Genomic DNA, 23813 nt, shown 5'->3' on the forward strand with positions numbered 1-23813 from the left:
GTCTTGTTTGTCACCGCATTTTTAATACACAGAGGCACTAAGCGCTTTCTCGAGCACCATTAAGGATCCCAAAACCAGTAGAAAGCCAACTTTGGGCAGAAATCAAGTGGTTTTCTCAGAAAATGAGACGGTGGAGTGATAACTGCTGCGTCACAAAGCCTTTTTCGGGCATGGGGAGTACAAATCCCGAGTTCGCTTTCCAGAGTTACCTCACCCGGGGCGAGAGGGCCCCCGCAGCGCAAATTCTGCTCTGTGGGCTGTAAGTACAGTAATATTTAATATTATTTTTAGATTTTATTGCTGCTGCAGCCATCGTGGCACAGCGAGGATGCGGCCGGACTACAAGATCAGTCGGATGGGTGAGCCCTGGGCACAAAGAATGCCATCGTATGCCAGATTACTTTCCAAACAGTGCATTAATTTTATTATTAAACCCTAAATTTTATGTTTGGACGTGGTTGAGGTATCACAGCGATATTAGATACAGTCAAGGGATGCAATATTTTCATGGAAAGGGGGTTTTAGCTACCCAAACCCAGCGGTGCCCCGCTGCAGGGTCAGCTCATCTAAATTATTAACGCTTTTGAACTTTTGACAAAGCAAAGGACATGGTGGGGTTGGTTTTTTTTTTTTTTGCTCGCTTACCGCCCCGTTTTGGAAACTCACACGCTCCCAGCAGACCAGTTCCCCCCTACCCCTAAGCTACAGCACTTGTTCTGGAAGCAAATTAAGAACGCAGCCCTGATTTCCACCGCGCTAATCCCACCCCAAGCAACAACTATGGGATTTACCCTTCAGAAAACAGCTGAGGCAGAGAGATTTACAGTCAAGAAGTTTGGTTTTGTTTTTTTTTTTCCCCTGCCCGAAACACACCCAGAAAGGGAAAGCGACGCACAGGGGTTAATCACAGTGACGCAGGTCCTGAGTTTGGCAGACTCCTGGCCGTGGAGGGCACTTTTGGGGTCAATACGGCATTTAAAACATCGTCTTTAATCTCAATTGGGGATAGATCAAGGCGTTTCCTGGAGGAAGGGCCAGAGGAGTTTCCTGGAGGAAGGACCAGCTCGCTCGGGAAAGCTTCCTCCGCCTTTTCCCGGCTGGTCCGGTCTGTCGTGAGTTGGCCGAGTGTCCCCTCTTAAGAGCCCAATGAGTGCCCTCGTTCATTAGCTTTAATTGTGGTTAAACAGCTACAGTGCGCGATCCGTGTCTCCAGAGGTCGTAGTGTGGACACTCTGCCGGTGGCTCCATGAGGCTCAGAGCTCCGTTTTCAGCTTCTCGTGCAAATCTTCCTGGTCGATCCTGTCGGTGTTGCCGTACCAGCGGTGGTAAGCGAGGAGGGCGGCGTTTTTGGCAGCGATGGCGCTCATCTCCATGGCGCTGGCGGCACGCTCGATGCCATTCAGGTAGTAGAGTTTGTCATGGAGAACAATGGGAGGACATTTTTCCGGGGGGCTGTAGTGGGGGTACGCCAACCACTTCTTCACTTTGACCGAGTCGTAGGAGGAGAAAAGCAAGTTCAGCTGCTCTTTGGTGAGCACTTCCTTCGAAAACACCTTCCAGACGGCCAATGGCGAGGGCGGCTTTCCTTCACCGCTGCCGTCTTCCACCGGAGACACCACCCCCAGGCTGTTGATGAAGAGTTTGGGATTCTCCGTGGTGAAGATGGCACCGAAACGAAAGGCGGACGGATCCCGGTAACCGAAGAAAGAGGCGTTTAATCGTCCGTGCACCAAAGTGGTGACAGTCTGGTGGTAAGGATTCGGGAAGTCTGGGACAGGAGGGTCAAAGTTCTTGAAGGTGATGTTGGCCATTTTGCGGCTCAGCGGAGCAGCGATGACGACAATGTCGTACGTGTCCCCCGTTAGACCCGACGTAGTGTTGTAGGTGACGTGGTAGAGCTTCACCGGGTCTCCTGGGGAGAAGAGGGGCAGAAGATCTTGGTTATCCCACTCCGGGGCTGGAGGGAAGCCCGGTTGTCCCTCTGACAAACATCAGGCGTATAAAATCCCGTCCCGTTTAGGCTAATTACGCCTTGTTGGGAGCCGAAGTAGCTTTACAAACTCATCGCGGCTTATCTTTCATCGTAAAAAACCAAGGAAAACCCAATTTCAGCTGGAGCCGAGCGGTGCCGGAGGCCACCACCGCCTCTCCAGCCGTTCCCCTCCCCACCGAAGGGAAAGCAAACTCAACTCACCCGTGGGTCTGGGTCGGATTTTTGGTTCTATAGACAAAACGGTGCCAGGGATCACTTCAGCTTTGGAGGCGTAGATAAGGCCAGTGCAGACAAGTTTGTTCCCCCCTTTTACTGACCAAAGGCCCGATTCCACCCCTGCCAGGGAAACAGCACCTAGAAAGGAACCACCATTATTAGAACGGTTGTTCGGTGTCATCCCGTAGGGGAGTATTTCCAAAGAAAGTGGAAAATTAAGGGGGAAAGTAAAAAAAAAAACAAACAAACCAAAACCAATTCTTTTGGGGCACAGAATCCCAATACCCATGAAGAGCACGAGGTCCCCGGGAGAGACGCGTCGGGAGGTTCTCCTACCAACCGCTCACCTACGAAACTGTTGATGTCGATGCCTTGGCCGTAATTGACTCTCATGGCCGGACAAACCACCTCGTTTATGAATTTGTGGGAGAAGCCGGCTCGCTGCATGGCTTCGTCGATGGTTTGGTTCAGCATGCGGGTGAAGTCGTCCCCTCCGAGGGCGTGCAGCAGGCGCTCGTTACTGCTGAAGGCGTAGTCGTGCGTCTGGTAGCGATAGATCCTTTAACCGGAGACAAGAAATAGGCGTTCGGGCGTGGTTAATTATCTTTGTCGCCCTCGGAAGCCGCGGAGGATCTCCCAGCCCTTCGTGGGAGCAGCAGGGAGGACAAGCCCTCGGTACACGCCTATGGAAACCTGGACCTTCGTTATGCATTTACTGCTCTTTTCTAATCAAAGCATTTTTGTGTTGAGTTTTGGGCCCCTCAACACAAGACAGACACTGAGGCGCTGGAGTGTGTCCAGAGAAGGGCAACAGAGCTGTGAGGGGTCTGGAGCACACGTCTGGTGAGGAGCGGCTGAGGGACCTGGGGGGGTTCAGCCTGGAGAAGAGGAGGCCGAGGGGAGACCTTCTCGCTCTCTACGACTACCTGACAGGAGGGGGTAGCGAGGGGGGGTCGGTCTCTTCTCCCAAGGAACAGGCGATGGGACAAGAGGAAAGAGCCTCAAGTTGTGCCAGGGGAGGTTTAGGATGGATATTGGGGAAAATTTCTTCACAGAAAGGGTTGTCGAGCACTGGCACAGGCTGCCCAGGGCAGTGGTGGAGTCACCATCCCTGGAGGTGTTTAATGGACATGTAGACGTGGTGCTGAGGGATATGGGTTAGTGGTGGGTTTGGGCGGTGTTAGGTCAACAGTTGGACTCGAAGGTCCTCTCCAACCTCAACGAATCTATGATTCTGCGACATCCCACACCTAACGTGCCTTTCCACCACAGCCTCTCGTGATTGCTATACCCATTTGAAGATGACAGCACTTCTCTTGACCTTTTTCCTAAGAAAAAGGAGAGGGTGACAAGAGACTCCTTTCTCAATGGCGTTGGGATGATTTCATCTTTTTTTTTTTACTTTTTTTTTTTTTTTTTTTTTTTTTTACAACTCGGCAGCAGGTTTCGCACCTTTTCCCGTGGCCGCTTCCCCATCTTTTCCCTCGCGGGGGGCCCGACGTACCGCATGAACTTGTCCAGGATGTCCTCCACCCACATGTACATGCGCAGGGGGTTGAGCCCGTAGCGCCAGAAGAGCTTGAGAAGGTTGACGATGTACCAGCTGCTCTCCTCGAACACGAACTCCTCCCCGTTATAAATGCCCGCGAGGCTGCCACGTGCCGGGGCAACCGAGAGGCCTCGAGGAACGCGGCGAGAAAAAGGTAATTTAAGGAAAGGTAGAGCTTGTGTCGAGCTAAACTGTCTTACGCCTCGATTTTAATTCCCCGGGCCAATCTAGCTGTGCGTTGATAAGGGTGAGCAATTAAAGATTGGATCTCCAGGACATGGACGGGGGAATTAGTCCTTGACCAGGAGCCAGGCAGTTATTTACGGCGACTTTTGGACCTTTATGATGTGATTAATGCATCGCCCATGGTGGGAGGCGATGGTGGTGGTGTCCCATTTCCACTGGGATGCGGGTCTCCTTTTCCCAGGGGTACGGGGTACCGTGAAGGGGGGGACTGGTTAAGGATTTGGGGGGGAGGAGGTGGATGTTGGGAAGGCTATTGGATGGGAGGATATTGGGGAGGGAGATATTGGGGAAAGATATGGGGGAGGGAGATACTGGGGAAGAATATTGGGGGGGAGACTGGGAGGGAAGATGTTGTGGAAGGATATTGGATGGGGGGACATTGGGGAGGGAGACATTGGGGAAAGATATTGGGGAGGGATAGAGGGAGGGGGGATGCTGGGGAATGATATTGAGGGGGAAATTTGGGAAAGGATGTTGGGGGGAGGATATTGGATGGGGGGATATTGGGGAGGGAGACATTGGGGGGGAGATATTGGGGAAGGATATTGCGGGGGGAGATACAAAGAGGAAAGTTGGCAAAGGATGGGGAGGGGGATATGGGGGGCAAAGTTGGGAAAAGATGTGTGGGGACGTTGGGGAAGGATATTGGGTGGGGGGAGATATTGGGGAAGGATATTGGAGGGATATTGGGAGGGGGGATGCTAGGGAAGGATATTGGGGAGGGGGATATTGGGAAAGGATATTGCGGGGGGGAGATTTAAGGGGACGTTGGGGGAGGATGGGGGGCAACCAAGGCGTGTTTTCGGTGGGGATGTCCCCCAGCAGAGCGGGAGAGATGGACCGGGAGCATCCCTGGGGGGTGATTTGGGGGCCGGGAGGGAGGGGGGCGCCCCCCCACTCACCCAGCTCCTTGACGAAGTGCTTCATGTGCAGGTTGAGGGGGTGCAGCACGGCCCCCCCCGCCTCGTAGTCGTCCCCCTCCACCTCCAGCGTGGCCATCCGCCCCCCCACCGCCGCCTTCTCCAGCACCTCCAGCCGCACGCTCCTCCCGAACTTCTGCCGCAAGAAGAAAGCGGCCGCCGCGCCCCCGATCCCGCCGCCGACCACGGCTGGAGGAACCGGGCACCGGCCGTCAGCGCTGCCCCTCACACGCCGCCATCTTCCCTCCCCCCCCCCCCCCCATCTTCCCGCCGCCATACCGATCTTCCCGGGGGCATCGCGCTGCGGCCGGCGGCCCGGGACGGGCGGGCAGAGAGCGGCGAGGAGCAGGAGGAGGCGGAGGACCGGCATGGCGCTGGCTGGGCGGGCAGGGCCGCCCCGTCAGCTGGTCGCCGCCGCGGCGGCGGGGCCGGGCGGGGCAGAGACATGAGGGCGGGCGGCGAGGGTTTTTACACCGGCGCCGCTGGTGTAGTGGTATCATGCAAGATTCCCATTCTTGCGACCCGGGTTCGATTCCCGGGCGGCGCACATCACTTCTTTTTCCCCCCGCCACGTTTAATTCTTTTATTATTTTTTATTTTTATTTTTACGTGAGGAGAAGCCAGGCCCGTTTCCCCCCGCTGCCACCGAGAAAGAGAAGGGGGGGGGGGGGGGGGAGAAACGTTAAGCGGTTACCGGGTGGCGGCGGGAGGGCGCATGCGCGGGAAAGACGCATGGGGAGGCCAGGCCGCCCCACCGCCTCGCGGCGCATGCGCGTTACCGCCCCCCTCTCGGCGGGCCGGGCCCCCTTCGCCCGCCGCCCGCCATCTTGCGAGGACCATTGGGGTTATTGTCCGCCGTTCGGGCTCGGCGGGGCCGGCGGCGCTCGGGCTGCCCTAAACGGCTCGCACGGGGCGGCGGGGGCCCGGCTGGGCGTGAAGAGCCGGGGCTGGGCGGTGGGCGGCGGCGGCACCATGGAGGATGAAATGCCCAAGACCCTGTGAGTGGGGAGGGGGCGAGACCGCCTATTGTTCCCGGCTCCGCGGGGAGGGGCGGCCCCGGGCTCCCCTCAGGCGCGATCGGGCCACCGCGACGGGCAACGACCCCCCTCAGCCGCCTTCAGTGCCGAGGGAGGGGGACGGCTGCCCACCGCCGCAGGGGCTGCGGGGCACCCGGATCCCCTCAGGGCGGGACGGGCCCGGTAGAGCCGGCGGGAGCCCGGCCGGGCCCGGATCCGCCCCGAGCCCCGCCATTCCCCTCCCCTGCCTTGCTTCCCAGTGCCGTCCTCCGCCTTTCTCCCCTCAGCCCGGGGCTTTCTCCCGGGCCTCCCCACCTCACATCTGGAGGGAAAGGGGCTGGGGAGATGTACGCCCCCTCCCTGTACGTTTTTGCGAGCATCTGGCTGAATTTTGCCATCTCTGGGTTATGTTACCTCACGGGGGGATCGGGGTGGTGGTGGGGTTTTGGGGGGGCTGGCCTGGGCCAACAGCTGCATCCCCACTGCCACGTTCAACAGCTTGATGGAAATAAACCCGGGGGGGGGGGGGGGGGAGTGTTTGCCCCCGAAATCGGCGCTTGTCCAAGTGTTCATCAAGCACGCTGCCAGCCCGTCCTGTCCCCGGGAACTAATCGTAGCTGTAGGGCAGCTCCTCGCCTCGTTACAATCACAAATGGGGTTCCTGTAATGACAAGCCGCTTCACTGGCGGTGTTAGGCGGCTGACACCCGCCGCTGTCAAAAGGCTTTTGGACTTTTTCGGCTGTAGCTCCCGCAGCCGGCTGTGTTTGAAAGGCACGGGAGAGCTCCTGTGCACGTCTTATTTGCGCGTTTCTCTCCAGGAGTGGTTTCCCTCCTTTAGATCAGGGGAATCACAGGCTCCGGTTTCTCTGTTCCACCTTTGCGTAAGCTCTGATCTCTGGTCTCGGCACAGGAGTTGAGGGAAGACACGAGGAGGAGGGAAACTTTCCAAGCCGAGGGGAAAGTTTTGCCCTTGGACAGTGGCTGCAGCTACCCCCGAGGGTTGATAAATGACTTGGCTGGGTGGCTGCAGGAAAACAAGACTCTTACGTGACTTATGCCAGCGCCTCTGGTCCAGGCTTTCTTTAGCAGTAAACACTTGTCTGCCTCCCTGCGTATACAATCCCGTTGTCTTTCCAGTGCGTGCATTTTTTGGATCTATTCTTGGCGTCTGCAAACACGGGTCAGGCCTGTTGGCATATTTGCATGTTTATTTAGAAAGATGTGTTTGCCCCTGTCCCAGTGAAATGGTTGTTTGGAGTCTAGTGGTCTCGGCAGTACACGGGGTGTGCTCGAGGGCATGAATTGTCTGGCCTTGAGCACGTGCGGCTCGTTGCACAAACACGGCTGGGTTTCTGAGCTGCAGAACTGAGTATTGAGCAACGCGCCGAGAACGGTATTTCTCTGAATCGCTCCCAGTGACTTTCTTAAGTCGTGTGGAGGATTGTGACAAGCTGAATTGCCCAGATTGGGTTTAGAAACGAGCAGCTTGAAGGAAGAAAAAGCAGCTCCAAGTAATCTCTTTCCAGCACGGGTGTGAAGTGTGTGTTAAAATATTTGATGGCGGGAGAATTTCTGTAGGTAGTGCTACAGAAACCCCACCTGGGCGTACCTTACGGCGCTCCCCCTGCGTTGTCGTGCTGTGCCCTGAGGGGCCACCAAAGCGGTCTCCAACCCAGGTGCCTTTTTCTTTAGTTCCCTTAGCACGTTTTAAGTTGTTTTTCTGGAAGGGATTCCAGACGATGTTGGAAGTAACTTCTTGTTTTTGCAATTTCCACTGAACCTGTTTCTTTGAAAGGAGGGGGGCTGTCAGAGCCTTGGCGTTTCGAAGCAGGTTAGGAGCTGTGTTACTTACGTAAATGATTTCCTGGATAGGCAGCTCATTTTCACGTGGCCAGTTGCCTTCCTTGAAAGCCGCTCTTCAACAGCAGAGATTATAAATTTGAAGAGCGGTTACAAGGCAGACAGTGTTTTTGAACTTTACAAAGACCTCTTGTTTGTATTTTTCGTATACGCGTGTAGGTGCTTGCGGAATACGTGTACTTCTGATTTACTTTGTGTGGCTGAAAAGAGGCAGACGTGGTAACACTCAGTAGTTTGGTATTACTTTTCAAGAAGGCGTGTACTGATCAATGTGCAGTGAATAAATGGAGTTATCGGCATAGTTTGCCTTCTGCAGCGTAGTCCTTCATCTGCAAAGAAACATCGACCGACTCATTAATGAGAATCCAATTAGCAGCAAAGAGAGGGAAGGGAAAGGTGCAGGGGAGGACAGAGCTGTCATGCAGAAGAGATCTCCTCCTCCCGTATTAGTTGTCCCTACCTGGCAGGGTCACCTCGTCACTCAGTTATTTTGTGTATAACTGGTCCAGGACAAGGTCCGGGTGTGCTGGACCCTGTCCCGGTGCCAGCTACGCGGAAAGAGAGATACAGTGAAATTCCGTGGAAAGGTTTGGGTGATCAAACAGTTCGAGTGTGGCACGGAGAGAGTGCAGCGGAGAAAAGAAGACAGGGATTGTTGCTCAGGGGGGGTTACAGCTCTGCGTTTTTCCCATCCACCTTGGCACGGTTGATAGTATCGCAGGACTTTGTTGTAGTTTGTCAGCTCGTGGACTGGCGAAACCTCTCCAGACTTGCTCTGGTTGCAGAGAGCGGGCAGCAGATGTACGCAGCTATGGGTAATGAGTTTACGCTGACAAGTAACAGGAGAAAAGTGCTGCTGAATTTGTACACGGTTAAGCTGTTTCTCTGAGTGCCCGATGTGCTTTACGGTTCCCCCTCCCCTTTTTTAGGGTTTCGCAGAACGCTCTTGTTCGGTGCGTCGTTCCTGCTTGCGTGGACGCAGGTCTTGACCGTGTCTGTGCACGAGGAGCCGAGATTTGGTTTTACGTAGGTCAGCATCTAGCATGCAGTTCCACATGCGCTCGCTCTCTGTACGTGTATGTACACATATATATTTTGCTGCAATCAAGAATTCAAGGATGCATTTTGAAAAGTCTGTCCGTACAGAGATTCATGGGGCTGCCAGAGACTGCTTGCCTAAACCCTGCTTTTTTCCAGCTAAATCCAGTGTTAAGGTAGGGAGTGCTTCAGGAGACGCCGGTCTGATTATTGGGGTGAAAATCCAGCGTGAGTGCAAAGGTCAGGGCCTAGGCACCCTGTGTAGGAAAATTTCAGTTGCAAATAAACTGTTAATAAACTTAGACCTAGAAGGTGAGGGGAGAGTCTCGCTGCTTTAGTGCCTTGGCTTATTCATTATCCAAATAGCGATAATATTAAACGAAAAAGAGGGAGAAAAAGAAGTGTCGCCAGTTATGACTCTCGGTCGAACTTCATGTGGGGTAGAACGTCCTGGTGTTAACCGAGCACAAAGTTAATTGCCTTAATGGAAGTGCACAAACCCCCTGCTGCTTAAGGATACCTCGTCAGAAGTTTTCTGTTGAGCGAGACGATGTCTGTGACGATCTGATTCTGGCAAAGCACGTGTTGATTTCAAGAAGGAGTACAATTCTGAGTCCTACCTAAAATAGTTGTTCAAACTATTAATACAGAGCTTGCGGGGTCATTTCTGACAGGAAAACAGAGGCCGCGTGTCTTGTTCTCCCATTCTCTCCTCTACTAAACCAAATATTGGAGCACGTCCACCTGGTCAGGAAGGCTGTTTGCAGCCTTGTGTCAACAGAAGGGGCGCGAGAAGTCCCTGTTTTTGCCGCCTCGTTGTTTTCTTACAACATCTTTGCAACTCTTGCACCGAGGCGGCGAGGATTGCTGATTTATTGACGTGGTTTCAGCAGCGCGATTTGGCTGTGGTTCTCCTTGCAGCGGCCGTGGTTTGCCACATAACGTTCCTTTGCGGAAAGGTGCTGCCACACCTTTGGAGCTGAGGTTTCTCTGTGTGCTTTTTTAAAAAATCCCATGACTTGGGCTTAGCAACAACAACAACAAAAAAAAACAACAAAACCAACCCCCCTGTGGATCAAGGATGATCTCTTCGTCGCTGAGAATGCCAAAATCCCAAATTGGAGCAGGGGTCCGGGCTGTGTTTGCGCCTGAGGAGGCTGATCCTTTCACATGGAGTAGGACGGGGGAATGCCCACACTTGAGCACGTTCGCCCTTGGCTGTTTCAGGCAGATGTAACGCTTTCAAACGAGATGTCCTTTTTTGAAAGGGACTGACTAAATAGTTTGTAATGTGCTTGCTAAACACCGGGTCGAGCTCCTGGGGCAGCTGGGGAAATGGTGGGTTGGGTGTTCGGGGAACAACTTTGGGCCGCGCTTGCTCAGTTACTGACGAGCAGACTGGAGCGTCAGGACGGCTTCTAACTTTGTATTTGTTTCCTATAGGTACGTGGGGAACCTGTCAAGAGATGTGACAGAAGCTCTAATCCTCCAGCTGTTCAGCCAGATCGGACCGTGCAAAAACTGCAAAATGATAATGGATGTAAGAGCCTTCACCTAATGATTTTCAGGTTTCTCGTAGCTAAGGGCTTTGGGCCGTCCTTGCGCGTTTCAGGATTCCACCGGAAGTATGGCATGACTGCGTTAAAGGGATGTGATAAGGCTGGAGATCAGAGTCATGTACTTGGGGCATCACTTCTGCCTCGTATCAGACGTTAAATTTAAGGAGGGGGGTATATTGTGAGAGGGGGTGAGCAGGCTGATATACGGGGGTGATGTAGAGGAGATTTGAAAAGTTCTGCTTTGCCCTACTTTAACCTTTTTAAAGCAGAACTGAAACCTCCTGGATCTGCGTTGGCACACGGTCTCAGTGTAGAGTGAAAAAGCCTACGCGTTTTGAGACATTTAGGTGTAACGAATAAAGACCTGAGTAGAGTAGTGAGGGTACGGCTTGAAGAGGTTTGTATCACTAAATCCTTTGTTTGTTTCCTTTCTCAGACAGCTGGAAACGATCCCTACTGTTTTGTGGAGTTCTACGAGCACCGGCACGCGGCTGCAGCGCTGGCTGCTATGAACGGCCGGAAGATAATGGGTAAGGTAAGCTGTCATGTCTACAGGGTGAGTTGGAGCTGAAAATCAGGCTGTCTCAGGTCACGCGGGTGAAATACCAGCGGGTGAAATAGCGCTTGAGAGACCGCCTGGATACGCTGCAAATGTTGGGCACTGCGCTTGGTCTTAACGTGACACGACTAAGCAGAAAAGCTGTTTAGGCTGTTGTAGGAAGAATGCCGAGGGAGGGAGGTGGGGATGTAGGACGGGGAGAGCTCAGAGATGTCGGGCGTAATGAGTATTTTAACTCTGCCAACCTTACTGGGACAACGTCCCTCCCTCCCCACCCCTGCAAAAAAACCCGCCCGACCAAACCCAACTCCCAGACCGGCTCTGTTCCCCGTCTTTGATCATGACCAGTGGAACGCAGTTTGGAAGAACGAACCCTCTCCCGAAAAACGTGTCTTAAACTTGAGCTTTCACCCCGGACTTGCGCGTCTGGTGCCCCTGTGGCGTCAGAATGAAGCGCCGGAGGTATCTGAGCGTAGGTGGGCTTTGCTTGATCTAACGTGAGCGACTGACGTTTGCAGGAGGTCAAAGTGAACTGGGCGACGACCCCCAGCAGCCAGAAGAAAGACACCAGCAGTAAGTGTCGCTTACGCTTTGAGTACGTGCTTCATTTGTACAAGTAGTTTTTAAACATAAACAGTAAGCACCGCACGGTTATATGCAGTAACGTTTTGATCGTAGTCCTAAGATATTATTTAATGTGTTTGTGTTAATAAACTTAAGAACAAATCTAATCTTTGTCATCAGGTAGTACCGTTGTCAACACACAGCGTTCACAAGGTAATTGTATCTTCTTAAACATAAAATGAAATCTCTCGAGGGTATTCACTAACCACCTGAAGCTATGTGCGGGGTTTTTGTTCGTTATGAATTTATTTTCTATGGAAACACTTCCCTTTCATTTCCCTGTAGCACCGGAAAGCGATCTAGTGTCCACTCTTTAGTTCTGGTGCTAATCTCCGGCTGTTTGTCGCAAGTGCCGTTGAGGAAAAAAAAAAAGTAACCCCCAAACCCCTCGTCCCCCGCTGCTGAGGCAGTTGGCTCCCTGCGAGGCTGCAGCCTGCGCTCCTGCGGACAGGCTCTGTGGGAGTATTTAGACTTTATCCCGAATTGGGCTCCATCGCCCGCCGCTCGCGGCCAAGCCTACGGATCGCCGCTGTTCTCGGCCAGCTTGGGATTTCTGTGGGCGAGTGGGGCTAAACTGCCTCAGCATCCGGGTGGACTCGAGAGTTTCATATCTGCTGTATGCCAAACAAGTCTGTATATTGCTGGGATGAAATGTGACGTATTGTTTGATGGGAGCGGAAAACTCCTTAGACACAGGACTTGCGTTTCTCTTGGGTGCGTGGTTTTTTTTATGGCTCTGCTATCGATTGAAGGGATTACTGTTTCCATTCTGTTGCCTTCGGTCTTAGTTCACTTGCACATGGATTCACACACGTTGAATTCACATGGATTCACATGGTCTATTGGCTGGGCAACCAAAACTCTTGGCTTTTGGGAACTCAAATTCTTTAACAGCAAACTGTTGCAATGCAAGGTATTTTTTTTTTTGTTATTTGTTCTTCACGACCTATTGTGGTTAGGTTCAAAATAACATCCCGCTCTAGAACGAGCATTACCCTACCTTTCTTGAAACTGCCAGACGTTTCAGCCGATGGGATTTTGAATAGCTAATTATCTCCCGCCGTGCCGAAGCGTAACGCTAGCGTACGGAGAGAAGGACGTTCGTGTAGTCTTGGCACGTTAAGTAAATAGCTTAAGACTTTGTACGGTAAATCCTGACTGGTCGTAAAAGCAGTTTGTAAAATACCGAACGTAAATGCTGTGTGTCGCTGTAGTATTGTTAAAATCACTGCCTCCGTAGCGCTGCCAAGCAAAGGATCTGTTCTGAGCAGCAGTAAATGCTGTTTCCTAGTAAACTCTAGTCTTCGTGTAGTTTTTAATAATAGCTGGAAATGAGATTGCTGTGCTCTGTGTGCGTGCGCGCGCGCGCGTGTTCAGGGGTCGCCTTCAAATGCTAAGATCCTTTTTGTCTCTTTTTCCCAAAAAGACCATTTCCATGTCTTTGTCGGAGACCTCAGTCCAGAAATTACAACCGAAGATATAAAAGCAGCTTTTGCGCCGTTTGGAAGAATATCGTAAGTAATTTCCTAGGGCAAATACACTAAAAGTTATCTCTCCTAAATGGAGGCAGCCTTATGTTTCAGTAAGTAAAAAAAAAGAGAGTTGTGGCAGTGCAGGAAGATACATTCATCTGTTCATGCAGCGACTTGAGCCTGAACAGTCGGGCGTTAGGCGCAGGGATGTGTAACCCGATTCTTTTATAGTAGTATTTGTTCTGCTCTCCGAGAAAAGTTGCATCCAACTTGCTTTGGTTTTATCCTCCTTGCCTCGTTTGGCAAAGCAACGCTGGAAAAAATTGACTCCTAAAACCCGGGGTTTGCATTTCACCGGCCCCCCGCAGCGCTCAGATCACCATCACGCTGTACGGTTTGTGACCGAGTCCGTTTGCACGTTCCCGTCTTGTGAGGCTTTGGATTTTTTTTTGTTAGCCGTGGTGTGCCGGCCACCCGTAGCCAATGTGGTTTTTTTGCCATTAAATTCCCATTACCCACAAAACGAACCCTTTTTTTTAGCGCAAGACTCGTTGTGGCAGCCGGAGGCTGCAGCTAGAGCGGCCTTGAAGCGTTCGGCGCCAGGTCAGCGCGAGCCCTTGACCCGCAGGGCTCCCCCCCAAAATCGCGGGGCATGTCGGGTCAAGGAGCTGCGCTCGTCCCAGTGGCGCCGAGCGATGGTGTAACGAGCGAACTCGTTACAGACGGGGAGCGGTGCTCGCAGGTCTCCCGCCTGCCCGCTTGTTGTAGTCAGGGTGTAGCAAGAGTTAAGGAGCGGTTCGTTCATTCCATCCTCCGAATGTAAACCATTAATTTTCCTTGTAGTGTTGTCTGTACTGGACATTGAAGTTTCTTGATGGTGATGTAAGAGAACATAGAGTGCTTTGGAGTGTTGTGTAGTGAAGCATTTAATTGAAGTAAGTTTGTTTTTTGTTGTTTTTTTTTTTCCCTTCAAGAGTCCAGTGTTTTACTCTTTTAATGCCAGCTTGATTTCCTCTTATGATAAGGTTTAAAAAACAAATCTGTGATCTGAATGTGACTTGCTTCAGACAACTATAATGCTTGACTGCATCTTTTGTAATTGTCCTCCAGGAAACGCAGAGGGCCGGACTCGTAAGGAGAGTCCATTTATCCTCTGCCCAAATGTGGTCTGGCCGGAAGGGACGAGGGACTCTTAAAGTAGATCTGAACTGCTGGAATGAGGGTGAAAGGGAGGCAGGACTAGACGGACGCGCTGGTGGGACCGCGAGGGAGCTGGGAAAGAGTTTCCCCGAGCCGAGTCAGCGCTGGGTTTCTGAGGTGACGGTTCAACGCACAGTCGCCTTTAACAAACGACCCCCCTCAAAAAAAAAAAAAAAACCAAACCAAAACCTCTCCTGAGCCCAACGCAAAAAGTAACATCTCAATGTGAGCTGGGAGAGTATAAAATCACAGTGAGCATTGGTCCACGCGTCTGTATTTCTGGGGCCCGGCCCGTTGTCCCGTCTTTTCCAGCAGAGCTTTTTGGACGCCGAGCTGGTGCTGCGTGGTGGTGGTGACGGGGAAGCTCTGGCTTTTGGGGCACTCGGTGCACGGCTGCAGAGCTAACAGGTGGAAAACTCGCGGTTTGCCCTGGCTCCAACTGCCCGTGCAAAACAAAACTCAGTGCTTTTCCTCCCACAAAAGCATTATAAGATTAAGAATTGTTTCCTTAGTGACTCCTTTGAACTCTTGTTCCGATATCGGGGTGGTCAATAAAGACAAAGGGACCTCGATTTTTCGACACTTGTTTAAATTCAACCTGAAAAAATCCTGCTCCTGTCTCCTAAGTGGTCGAACAAAGTTACTTGACTTTCCCTGTTCTTCATCAGTGACTAGTTTCTGGAAATGTGGTGCTAATGGAATATTTCCCGATTTTGTTTTGGTTTGTTTTGTTTTGTTTTTAACATTGTCTTTGTTGGTGCTAAACTGAGCTTTTTGTTTTTTAATGACACGGAGGTTGAACCTACTGCATGAGTAGCGCATAAGAAATTTTGGTAATTCTTTGCATCTGGATTTTTTAATCACTGTAAAAGCACACTTTTCATTGTGGTTTCCTTTTATGCTTGCCGTACGCATGTTTTCACTTGTTCTCAAGTCTTTTATTTTCAAAGTTTTCGGTTGAGGGTAAGTAGAGATGAGTTTCCCCCCCCCCTCCCTCTATAGGCTCTTCAGAGCAAACCCCTCTAAGCTTACCAAAGCGGCTCTTCTCAGGCAATTTGTAACGTATGACCCAAATTCTGACCTAAGCCAAGAAGGGGGAAAGAAAACAGGGGGAGGGGGCGGGGGGTGTGTGTCTCAAAAAGAAGAAAGAAATAACATTACGGCTGTAGCTTTCGGGCCTGAGGCGATGGCGTCAGCGCTATGGGCTAACGTATGCCAGAATTAGGCTTATGGTACAGCATCTGCAGTTACTGTAAGGTTTAAAAAAAAACACAAAAAAATGGGTGTAACGAACCTTCTCTTCACTGTGACTTTTCTCGCCAGTCTGGGAATGCTAAATGTTGTGCACATGTTAACGCTAGTTTCTCTGAACCTTATAATTTTATACGGCCGTAAGTTACATTGCATGACTTTCTGACTGGTTTTTATGTTGTCGTTTCTGTTCTTTTAATGCCTGTATGTGTTGGGGCGAAGGAGGGGAGGAGAGGGTGGCCTGGAGGCGAGAGCATCTCGACCCTCGGCTAACTTGTACGCGCATTGCCTGAGAAACGCCGTACAACGGCGTTCCACGAGTGGGGTTGAGCTCTTGTAGCTGGGTTCTCTTTTTAACTCAATCTCAAATAATAGGGCTCTGGTTATTTTGCAGAGTGTCTCTGAAGAATGGACAGAATTGCCATGGCTAACTACAAGCTACAGTTCACAGTGGACAAACGTTGTAGTTTTCTTATTTACTTTTATAAATTTTTATATTTTTTTTCGCTTTTTTTTATATCTTGTAGTTTCCAATCAGTCCTGTATGATTGCTGTTGTACAAATGCCGTTTAAATGATGTGTAATATGTAGTTTTAAGACGTGAATGTTGCGGTGTTTTATTTTCTTCAATAATTTCTGAAAATGTCAATCTCTCAAAATTTACAGCTGCCCACAGTCCAAAAAGGGGGTAACGAATTGACCCGAGAAAATTAAAGAATTCAGTTAACAGGCGACGTATGCCTTTTAATTCCTATCTTTTTTCATTTTTTCTATTTAATATTTTGAATGAGTAGGTAGAATGTGTTGGCAAATAGCGAGTTTAAAAATTGCATGGTTAAAGAGAGCCATTCAGCTAATGTTAGTCAGCTACGTGCCTTAAGTGATTCTTTTGAATAGCTGCTTTGACCATGCTTTGTGTCTTAACAGTCTGTAAAAGCGTTTTGAACCGGGAGCCAACTGTCGTAAAGTACATACCTTTGTTAGAGAAGCTATTGATTTGCATGTTTACACAATTAAGTTTAATTTTGCTACTACCTGGCAAAGCATTAGTAAAGTTCTGTTTAGAAAAAGAAGCCTTTTGCTTTGACTGTGTTGCTGGTGCAATAAACAGTTGACGTTAGTAAAGGTGAAACATGAAAATAAGCTGTACGTGTGACTCAAGTTGTCGTTTTAGCAAGGCCGGCTTTCCAAGGCACTAATCGGGCTCTCCTTTCTGCTTTTTAGAGACGCGCGTGTGGTTAAGGACATGGCGACGGGCAAATCCAAAGGATACGGCTTCGTTTCCTTCTTCAATAAATGGGTAAGCTGCGGCCCGCTCTCGAGCGCCCCGGGAGAGCGGAGGGTGACTTTGAGCGGCCGCTGCGGGGAAGGAGCGTTGTCGGTCCCGATCTCTGTCCGTTTGCCCTCCTGCCGAGGGGGAGGCTTTTCTCTCTCTTCGGCGAAACGCTCTAGTATGGCTTCGGCGTTTCTAAAGCACGGGGCGAGTACCCCAGGGGTTAGCACTGGGTACGGTCTCGTTCGGCGTATTCATCAGCGACCCGGCTGAGGGGACAGAGTGAACCCTCGGCACGTTTGCTGGTGACACAGCACTGGGAGGGGTGGCTGACGCACCACAAAGGCTGTGCAGCCACACAGCGAGACCTGGGCAGGCCGGAGAGTTGGGCGGAGAGGAACCTCGTGAAGTTCAACAAGGGCAAGTGCAGGGTCCTGCACCTCGGGGGGAATAACCCTGCGCATCGGTACAGGTCAGGGGCTGACCTGCTGGAGAGCAGCTCTGCAGAGATGGACCTGGGAGTCCTGATGGACAAGTTATCCACGAGGCAGCAATGTGCCCTGGTGGCCAAGAAGGCCAATGGCATCCTGGGGGACATCAAGCAGAGCGTGGCCAGCAGGTGGAGGGAGGTCATCCTCCCCCTCTGCTCTGCCCCGGGGAGGCCACATCTGGAGCGCTGTGTCCAGTTCGGGGCTCCCTGGGTCAAGAAGGACAGGGAACTGGTGGACAGGGTCCAGCAGAGGGCGATGAGGGTGATCCAGGGACTGGAGCATCTCTGTTACAAGGAAAGGCTGAGAGATCCGGGGCTGTTTAGTCTGGAGAAGAGAAGGCTGGGAGGGGATCTCATCAATGCTTATCAGTATCTAAAGGGCGGGGGGAAGGGGATGGGGATGGGCACTTTTCAGTGGTGTCCGAGAGGCACAAACGGGAACACAGGAAATTCTGTCTGAAGATAAGGAAAAAATTCCTTACTTTGAGGGTGCCAGAGCGCTGGCACTTTTTGGTGTGGAGAAGAGAAGACCGAGGGGGGATCTTCTTCATGCTTATGTATCCTTAAAGGGAGGCTGCCGGGGGGATGGGAACAGTCCTTTTTCAGTGGTGCCCAGTGACAGGACAAGAGGGAACGGGCACAAACTTGACCATGGGATGTTCCATCTCAACCTGAGGAGGGACTTCTCTCCTGTGCGGGCGGCAGAGCACTGGCACAGCTGCCCAGAGAGGGGGGGAGTCTCCTACTCCGGAGCCATTCCAAACCCGCCTGGACGTGTCCTGTGCCACTGCTGGAGGTGCCCCTGCTCTGGCGGGGGGTGGCACTGGGGGAGCTCCAGAGGGCCCTTCCCACCTTGACCGGTCTGTGATTCTGTGATGTCGTTCGCTTGGCTCTATCGCAAAAGCGAGAGAGGCCGACGGTGGGTTTTTCTTCCCTCCCTCTCTCGTGGACAGGATGCAGAGAATGCGATCCAGCAGATGGGCGGTCAGTGGCTCGGCGGAAGGCAAATCAGAACGAACTGGGCGACGAGAAAGCCTCCGGCTCCAAAGAGCACATACGAATGTAGGTTCTCCGTTATTTGCCTCTTTGCAAACCTCCTGCTAAGGAGGAAGCGAAAGGGCGAGCTGCAAACCGTGGAGGCTGTGGGAGGAGAGAAAGTGGGTACTGAAGGCAGAGGCTCTCTCGAACAGTTTGAAACCTCCTGAATTAAGCAGCTGCCGTAGCTATAGTGACTGTCTTACCGCTAGGGGGGGATTCTGTGGGTTTCTGCACGCTCCGGTGGGAAGTTTGTTTTCTCCCTATTCGTCTGGGACGACTCTGGCTTTTTAACTTGGCTCCCTCGCTTTTAGAGCTGTCTGTTGTGAGACAAAGCGGGACCGTGTCTAAGAGAGCGCTTCCGTTGGGGAGATTTTAAATGGGGTGTATCAGACCTGCTTGATAGGTGTCTGCTCGACATCTCCTGCCGACCGGGATTAGAATTTCTCCGTAACGTGTGTCCGACCCGCTGAACCGGCTCTGTAAAATCTCTTTAAGCGAACGCCAAGCAACTGTCTTACGACGACGTGGTCAACCAGTCCAGCCCCAGCAACTGCACCGTGTACTGCGGAGGCGTTACCTCGGGACTGACAGGTACGGTGGCTTCGAACCACCGTCGTGTTGCGCGTCTCTGGATGACACCGCCGGCGCCTCATTAACTTTTTGTTTCCCGCTCTCTTTCTTCCCGCTGCAGAACAGCTCATGCGCCAGACCTTCTCTCCCTTCGGGCAGATAATGGAAATTCGAGTCTTCCCAGATAAAGGCTACTCCTTTGTACGGTAGGCTGGCGTACGGTTGGCATCTTGATGAATTTAATAAGAATTAAGGGGTTTGGGACGCTTTTGGTGTCAGCGGAGCGTGGGGGGGGTGTGGCGAACAGGAGAGGATGCTTTACAGCACCTCACTGTGACAGCAGCCCGGTGCGAGGAGGGAGTGACGGCTTGTGGTGCAGGATTAAGAAAAAAACCCTTAACCCAATCCGAACTGGCGCAGCGCCCTTCGTACTAAGCGATCTCGGTCTCTTCCTCTGGTGCGACTTCACGATTTTAGAGTCTGAGAGTTTTGGAGTCTTTTCCGGAAGCATCCTCATCTCCTGGTTGATGAGGCTCCAAAAAAAAAAAACCCAGAAATAATTGTAAATTGACTTGCTGCGGGATTTCCCCATGTGTTTAGGGAGCACTGGGACGCTGAAACGGCCAAAGTGCCCGTAGCCAAGCGGTCCCTGCCATGGGGGGGACGACAGGAGAACGTCTCGGCAGCGGGGCTGGTGTTCTGACAGCGACCGAACCGGTGCCGGGCTAGTGGGGACTGGCTGGGGGTTATTTCTGGCTGCTGCTCTCCGAGTGAGTTGTTGATATTGCCACCGTTTCTATTTCGGCAGGTTTAATTCTCACGAGAGCGCCGCCCATGCCATCGTTTCCGTCAATGGAACGACTATAGAAGGACATGTGGTGAAGTGCTACTGGGGGAAGGAGACGCCGGACATGATCAGCCCGGTCCAGCAGGTCAGAATTTCTCCTCTGCTAAAGAATTTGCTAATTAGTCTTTGCTAGAAAACCCGTCGAGTGGCTGTAAAAATCGGTGTGCAGGGCGGCGGGAGGCTCGGCGTAGCACACGTCGCCTACGCTATGCCTTTATTTCATCAGAGCCAGTTTCTCTGAAGGACGATCGAAGATCTTCAGTCCCTTGGAATGTAAAAAACCCCTCTTGTTATGTAAAAACGCGTGATGTAAAAATCTGGAGAAACGTAATGTCTGTGTGGCTGTTTCGGTGTGATTTTAGTGGGCGGCCTCGTCTGTTTCCCCCCTCACAGACGGACTGGGCAGGCAGGGTGTCTCGCGAGTTGACGAAAATCGCCGCTTTCTCAGGAGATTTTTGGCTCTGGGGCTTAACTCCGGGATGTTTTCCCGTTGCAGAACCAGATCGGCTACCCGCCGGCGTACGGGCAGTGGGGCCAGTGGTACGGCAACGCGCAGATCGGCCAGTACGTGCCCAATGGCTGGCAGGTCCCCGCCTACGGCATGTACGGGCAAGCGTGGAATCAGCAGGGATTTAAGTGAGTATTTGGGCTTTTTTTTCCCCCCATTTTTTCCCCGGGGGGGGGGGGGAGGGCGACAGTCCCAGCATAAAAGCTGCTGGTTTGGATCCGGTAGTTTGTTGCGCTTTTATGCGGGTGGCCGGCAGGACCGGGACTTACCTGGGAGTTTCCTGGTCCCACTGGAAGCGTCTCGTCCCTTTGTACAGGGGTGACAGTAGGATCAAAGCGCTGCTTCGCTCTGAGCCTTTTGTCACCTTTATTGAAGGAGCTGTGGTGTGAAATCAGTGAAAAGAACCTTTTTAAGGAAAACCTCTTGGTAGGAGGATGTGATCTCTTGCAAACCGAAGCGGGGCGGGTGTGCGGGAGGTGCCGGGTGGACGGACGGTCGTTCTGCGCGCTGCCCATGGCACGGACCGAGGAAGAGGAGCGTCGGACCTAAAGGTTGTAAGGATAAGGAGGGATAATAGAGCTTCTTAGAGCTGGGTTCTGAAAATACTGCCTCCTTCTACCCCCGGAAAGCCAGAGCGGTTGCTCGTTGTCGCGGTTTGAGGAACCCACAACTATTTATTGTCGTTCAGACAATTATTCTCTCGCCCCAGGAGCCCTCCCCACCCAGGAAGGGGAATCGGGACCAAACAAGGAAACCCGAGGGGTGAAATATAAATAGATTTAATAGGATAAGGCCGGATAACCAACATTAGTAACACTAAAGGACCAATATTGATCCGGATACCAGTATAAAACACACAGGGATTATGCTCAGCCCATTCTATCCGTAGGCGCTGTGCGCTCCCAGCAGTGACAGCCAATGTGGGACACTGCGAGCGCTGCGGCTTCGGGAGGAAGGGAAGTGCTCGGGGTCCGACAGCGGGGCAAGGAGTTCTCAGGGTCACAGCTGTAAAGGGGGAGAGAGAGAGAGGGAGAGAACTCCTCTGCAAACCTTCTAATTTATATGGATCGTGACATTCATGGTATGCCCGGATCTCGCTCCTCCTCATCATCATACCTGGGGACATCCAAACCACTCAGACCTTGAAACCGGCATTCTATAGCTGGCTGGAATCCCAGAATGGTGGGAGTCAGAAGGGCCCTCTGGAGCTCCCCCAGTGCCACCCCCCGCCAGAGCAGGGGCACCTCCAGCAGTGGCACAGGACACGTCCAGGCGGGTTTGGAATGGCTCCGGAGTAGGAGACTCCCCCCCTCTCTGGGCAGCTGTGCCAGTGCTCTGCCGCCCGCACGGGAGAGAAGTCCCTCCTCAGGTTGAGATGGAACGTCCTATGGTCATGTTCGTGTCCATTCCCTCTTGTCCTGTCACTGGGCACCACTGGGAAAGGACTGTTCCCACCCCCGGCACCCTCCCTTGAAGGATTGATAAGCGTTGATAAGATCCCCCCTCAGTCTTCTCTTCTCCAGACTGCAAAGCCCCACGTCCCTCAGCCTGTCCTCATCAGAGAGATGTTCCAGTGCCCTCATCATCTCCGTAGCCCTTTGCTGGACCCTCTCCACCAGTTCCCTGTCCTTCTTGACCCGGGGAGCCCCGAACTGGCCACAGCGCTCCAGATGTGGCCTCCCCGGGGCAGAGCAGAGGGGGAGGATGACCTCCCTCCACCTGCTGGCCACGCTCTTCTTGATGCCCCCCAGGATGCCATTGGCCTTCTTGGCCACCAGGGCACATTGCTGCCTCATGGGCATCCCGTTGGCCACCGGGACTCCCAGGTCCCTTTCCCCAGAGCTGCTCTCCAGCTGGTCAGCCCCTGACCTGTACTGGTGCGTGGGGTTATTCCACCACCCCGCCCCCCCCAGACGCAGCACCTGACACTCGCCCTTGTTGAATTTGATTAGGTTCCTCTCCGCCCAACTCTCCAGCCTGGCCAGAAAGTCAATATTTGCACAAATTCGCGCATTAGAGTCTGCTAAAAGTGCAGTTTTCCCAAGCAGTAGAAGAGAAATAAAGTCCGGTGTCGCTCGAACCAGGACAAGATGTGACGCAGCTGCCGCGGGCACCGCATGGATCCCGGCCGGCTCCTTCCGTACCCGGCAACTGGGGATGGGGTCACCCCCCCCCAAATTCTCCGTTAAGTTCTGCCTCGTTACTCCCCCCGCCCCCCCCCTCCTTCTTTTGCCTAACGAAGCGGTTTAATTCCTCTTTCCGCAGTCAGACGCAGTCATCGGCGGCGTGGATGGGCGCCAGCTACGGGGTGCAGCCGCCGCAGGGGCAGAACGGGAGCGTGATGGCCGGGCAGAGCGGGTACCGCGTGGCGGGATTCGACGCGCCGTGAGGAGGAGGAGGAGGAAGAGGAGGAGGAGGAGGAGAGGACGCGGGGAGCAGTGTCGCCGAGCCAGGATTGATCAGATCAAGCCTCAGATAACCATGTATTTATTTAAAAAAGAGAGAGAGAGAGAGAGAAACAAAGACGACGACAACACAAAAAGCATTTTTAATCATGAAATTGTCATCCGCATTGTTTAAAAAAAAAAAAAAAAGAAAAAAAACACAACCAAAAAGAAAACAGCAACAACAACAACAAAAAAAAAAATCACACAAAATGCTGGATGTCTGCCAACTTTTGCCTTCTTTTTTCCTCCTTTTTTGACGTGTTTCTTAAGATCCGCGGTTTTGAAACACAGCGAATTTGCAGGGACTCGCTGCCGCTGGAGCCGGGGGCAGCCGATTGCACAACGTCGACCTTTCTTTCTTCTTTTTTTTTTTTTTTTTTTGTTTTGTTTTTTTGTCGGGGTTTTTTTGGGTGTTTTTGAAGGTTGGTTTTGGCTTTGCTCGCCTCGGAAGGAGCGGGGGCCCTTCGTGTTTGCATTCCGAATGATCTCAAATGTATTATAAAAGCGTTGTTAAAAAAAAAAAAAAAAAAAAAAGGAAAAAAAAAAAGGAAAAAAATTAAGAAAGAAGCCAAAATCGTGTGAATCCTGAAGCCGCCTTCAGCCTTTGCACCGTCTGTTTTACAAAAGCCTCTTGTACAAAGCCTCCCCGTTGGTTACTCCGGGTTTTTTTCCGACGATAAATTATTAGTTTACATCATTTTTAATTTTTTTTTTTTTTTTCTTGTATCTCAGCTGTTTTTGGGGGTTTGTTCTGTGCTATCTCCCTGTTTTTCAGGGTCGTCTTTGCCTTACGGGAGCGAGGATGTTCCACCCTGGGACGGCAAAAATCCTGTTACTAAAATGTGACAAAATTCCTACGAACCAGCCGGGTTGTTGTCTTTTGGGGTATTTTTTTGCGGGGGGGGGGGGGGAGGTGGGTGGGGTTTTTTTGTTGGTTTGTTTTGTTTTTTTTTTTACCGATTTCTACATTGACGTGTACTGAATATGTAAAAATTAAGATTTTGCACAACCGTTGGCCACCTTTGTACGTTTCCTTATTTAAAGGTAGGACGCTGAGACCTTTGACGTGAGTAATGACTCAAATCTTATTTTTTATTTTTTTTTTCCTTATTTTTTTTCTCTTTTGCATGCGGATG

The 23813-nt window shown here is 51.9% G+C and overlaps 2 protein-coding genes across 4 annotated transcripts; one reads left to right on the forward strand and one right to left on the reverse strand.

The window, feature by feature from the left end:
- Window positions 1-269: 269 nt before the first annotated feature.
- On the reverse strand, window positions 270-5294 carry PCYOX1 (prenylcysteine oxidase 1; the record flags this gene model as incomplete). Its single annotated transcript, XM_082495846.1, has 6 exons — window positions 270-1912; window positions 2195-2347; window positions 2557-2768; window positions 3714-3888; window positions 4907-5113; window positions 5204-5294. The coding sequence occupies 6 exons, from the start codon at window positions 5292-5294 to the stop codon at window positions 1254-1256; spliced, it is 1497 nt and encodes a 498-aa protein (XP_082351972.1). The 3' UTR covers window positions 270-1253.
- A 448-nt stretch (window positions 5295-5742) lies between these two features.
- On the forward strand, window positions 5743-22850 carry TIA1 (TIA1 cytotoxic granule associated RNA binding protein). Of its 3 annotated transcripts, XM_082495664.1 has the most exons (13): window positions 5743-5922; window positions 10283-10379; window positions 10835-10933; window positions 11476-11530; window positions 11702-11734; window positions 13008-13095; window positions 16729-16804; window positions 18221-18329; window positions 18801-18896; window positions 18997-19081; window positions 19684-19807; window positions 20219-20358; window positions 22496-22850. In XM_082495664.1, the coding sequence occupies exons 1-13, from the start codon at window positions 5897-5899 to the stop codon at window positions 22617-22619; spliced, it is 1152 nt and encodes a 383-aa protein (XP_082351790.1). In that variant the 5' UTR covers window positions 5743-5896; the 3' UTR covers window positions 22620-22850. The 3 variants fall into 3 exon arrangements, with proteins under 3 accessions (XP_082351790.1, XP_082351791.1, XP_082351792.1); XM_082495665.1 differs by lacking the exon at window positions 11702-11734 and having other exon boundaries at window positions 5744-5922; XM_082495666.1 differs by lacking the exons at window positions 5743-5922; window positions 10283-10379; window positions 10835-10933; ... (1 more) ...; window positions 11702-11734; window positions 13008-13095 and adding an exon at window positions 16038-16239.
- The last annotated feature ends 963 nt before the right edge of the window (window positions 22851-23813 follow it).

Source organism: Vanellus vanellus, assembly GCF_965231255.1.
Source record: "Vanellus vanellus genome assembly, chromosome: 26".
NCBI lineage: Eukaryota > Metazoa > Chordata > Aves > Charadriiformes > Charadriidae > Vanellus > Vanellus vanellus.

Excerpts from the sequence above, each read along its gene's own strand:
- TIA1 (XM_082495664.1), top strand. The coding sequence starts at position 5,897 with ATGGAGGATGAAATGCCCAAGACCCT. Across the intron at positions 10,934-11,475 it reads GCCGGAAGATAATGGGTAAG|GAGGTCAAAGTGAACTGGGC; the intron begins GTAAGCTGTCAT and ends TGACGTTTGCAG. Across the intron at positions 11,531-11,701 it reads CCAGAAGAAAGACACCAGCA|GTAGTACCGTTGTCAACACA; the intron begins GTAAGTGTCGCT and ends CTTTGTCATCAG.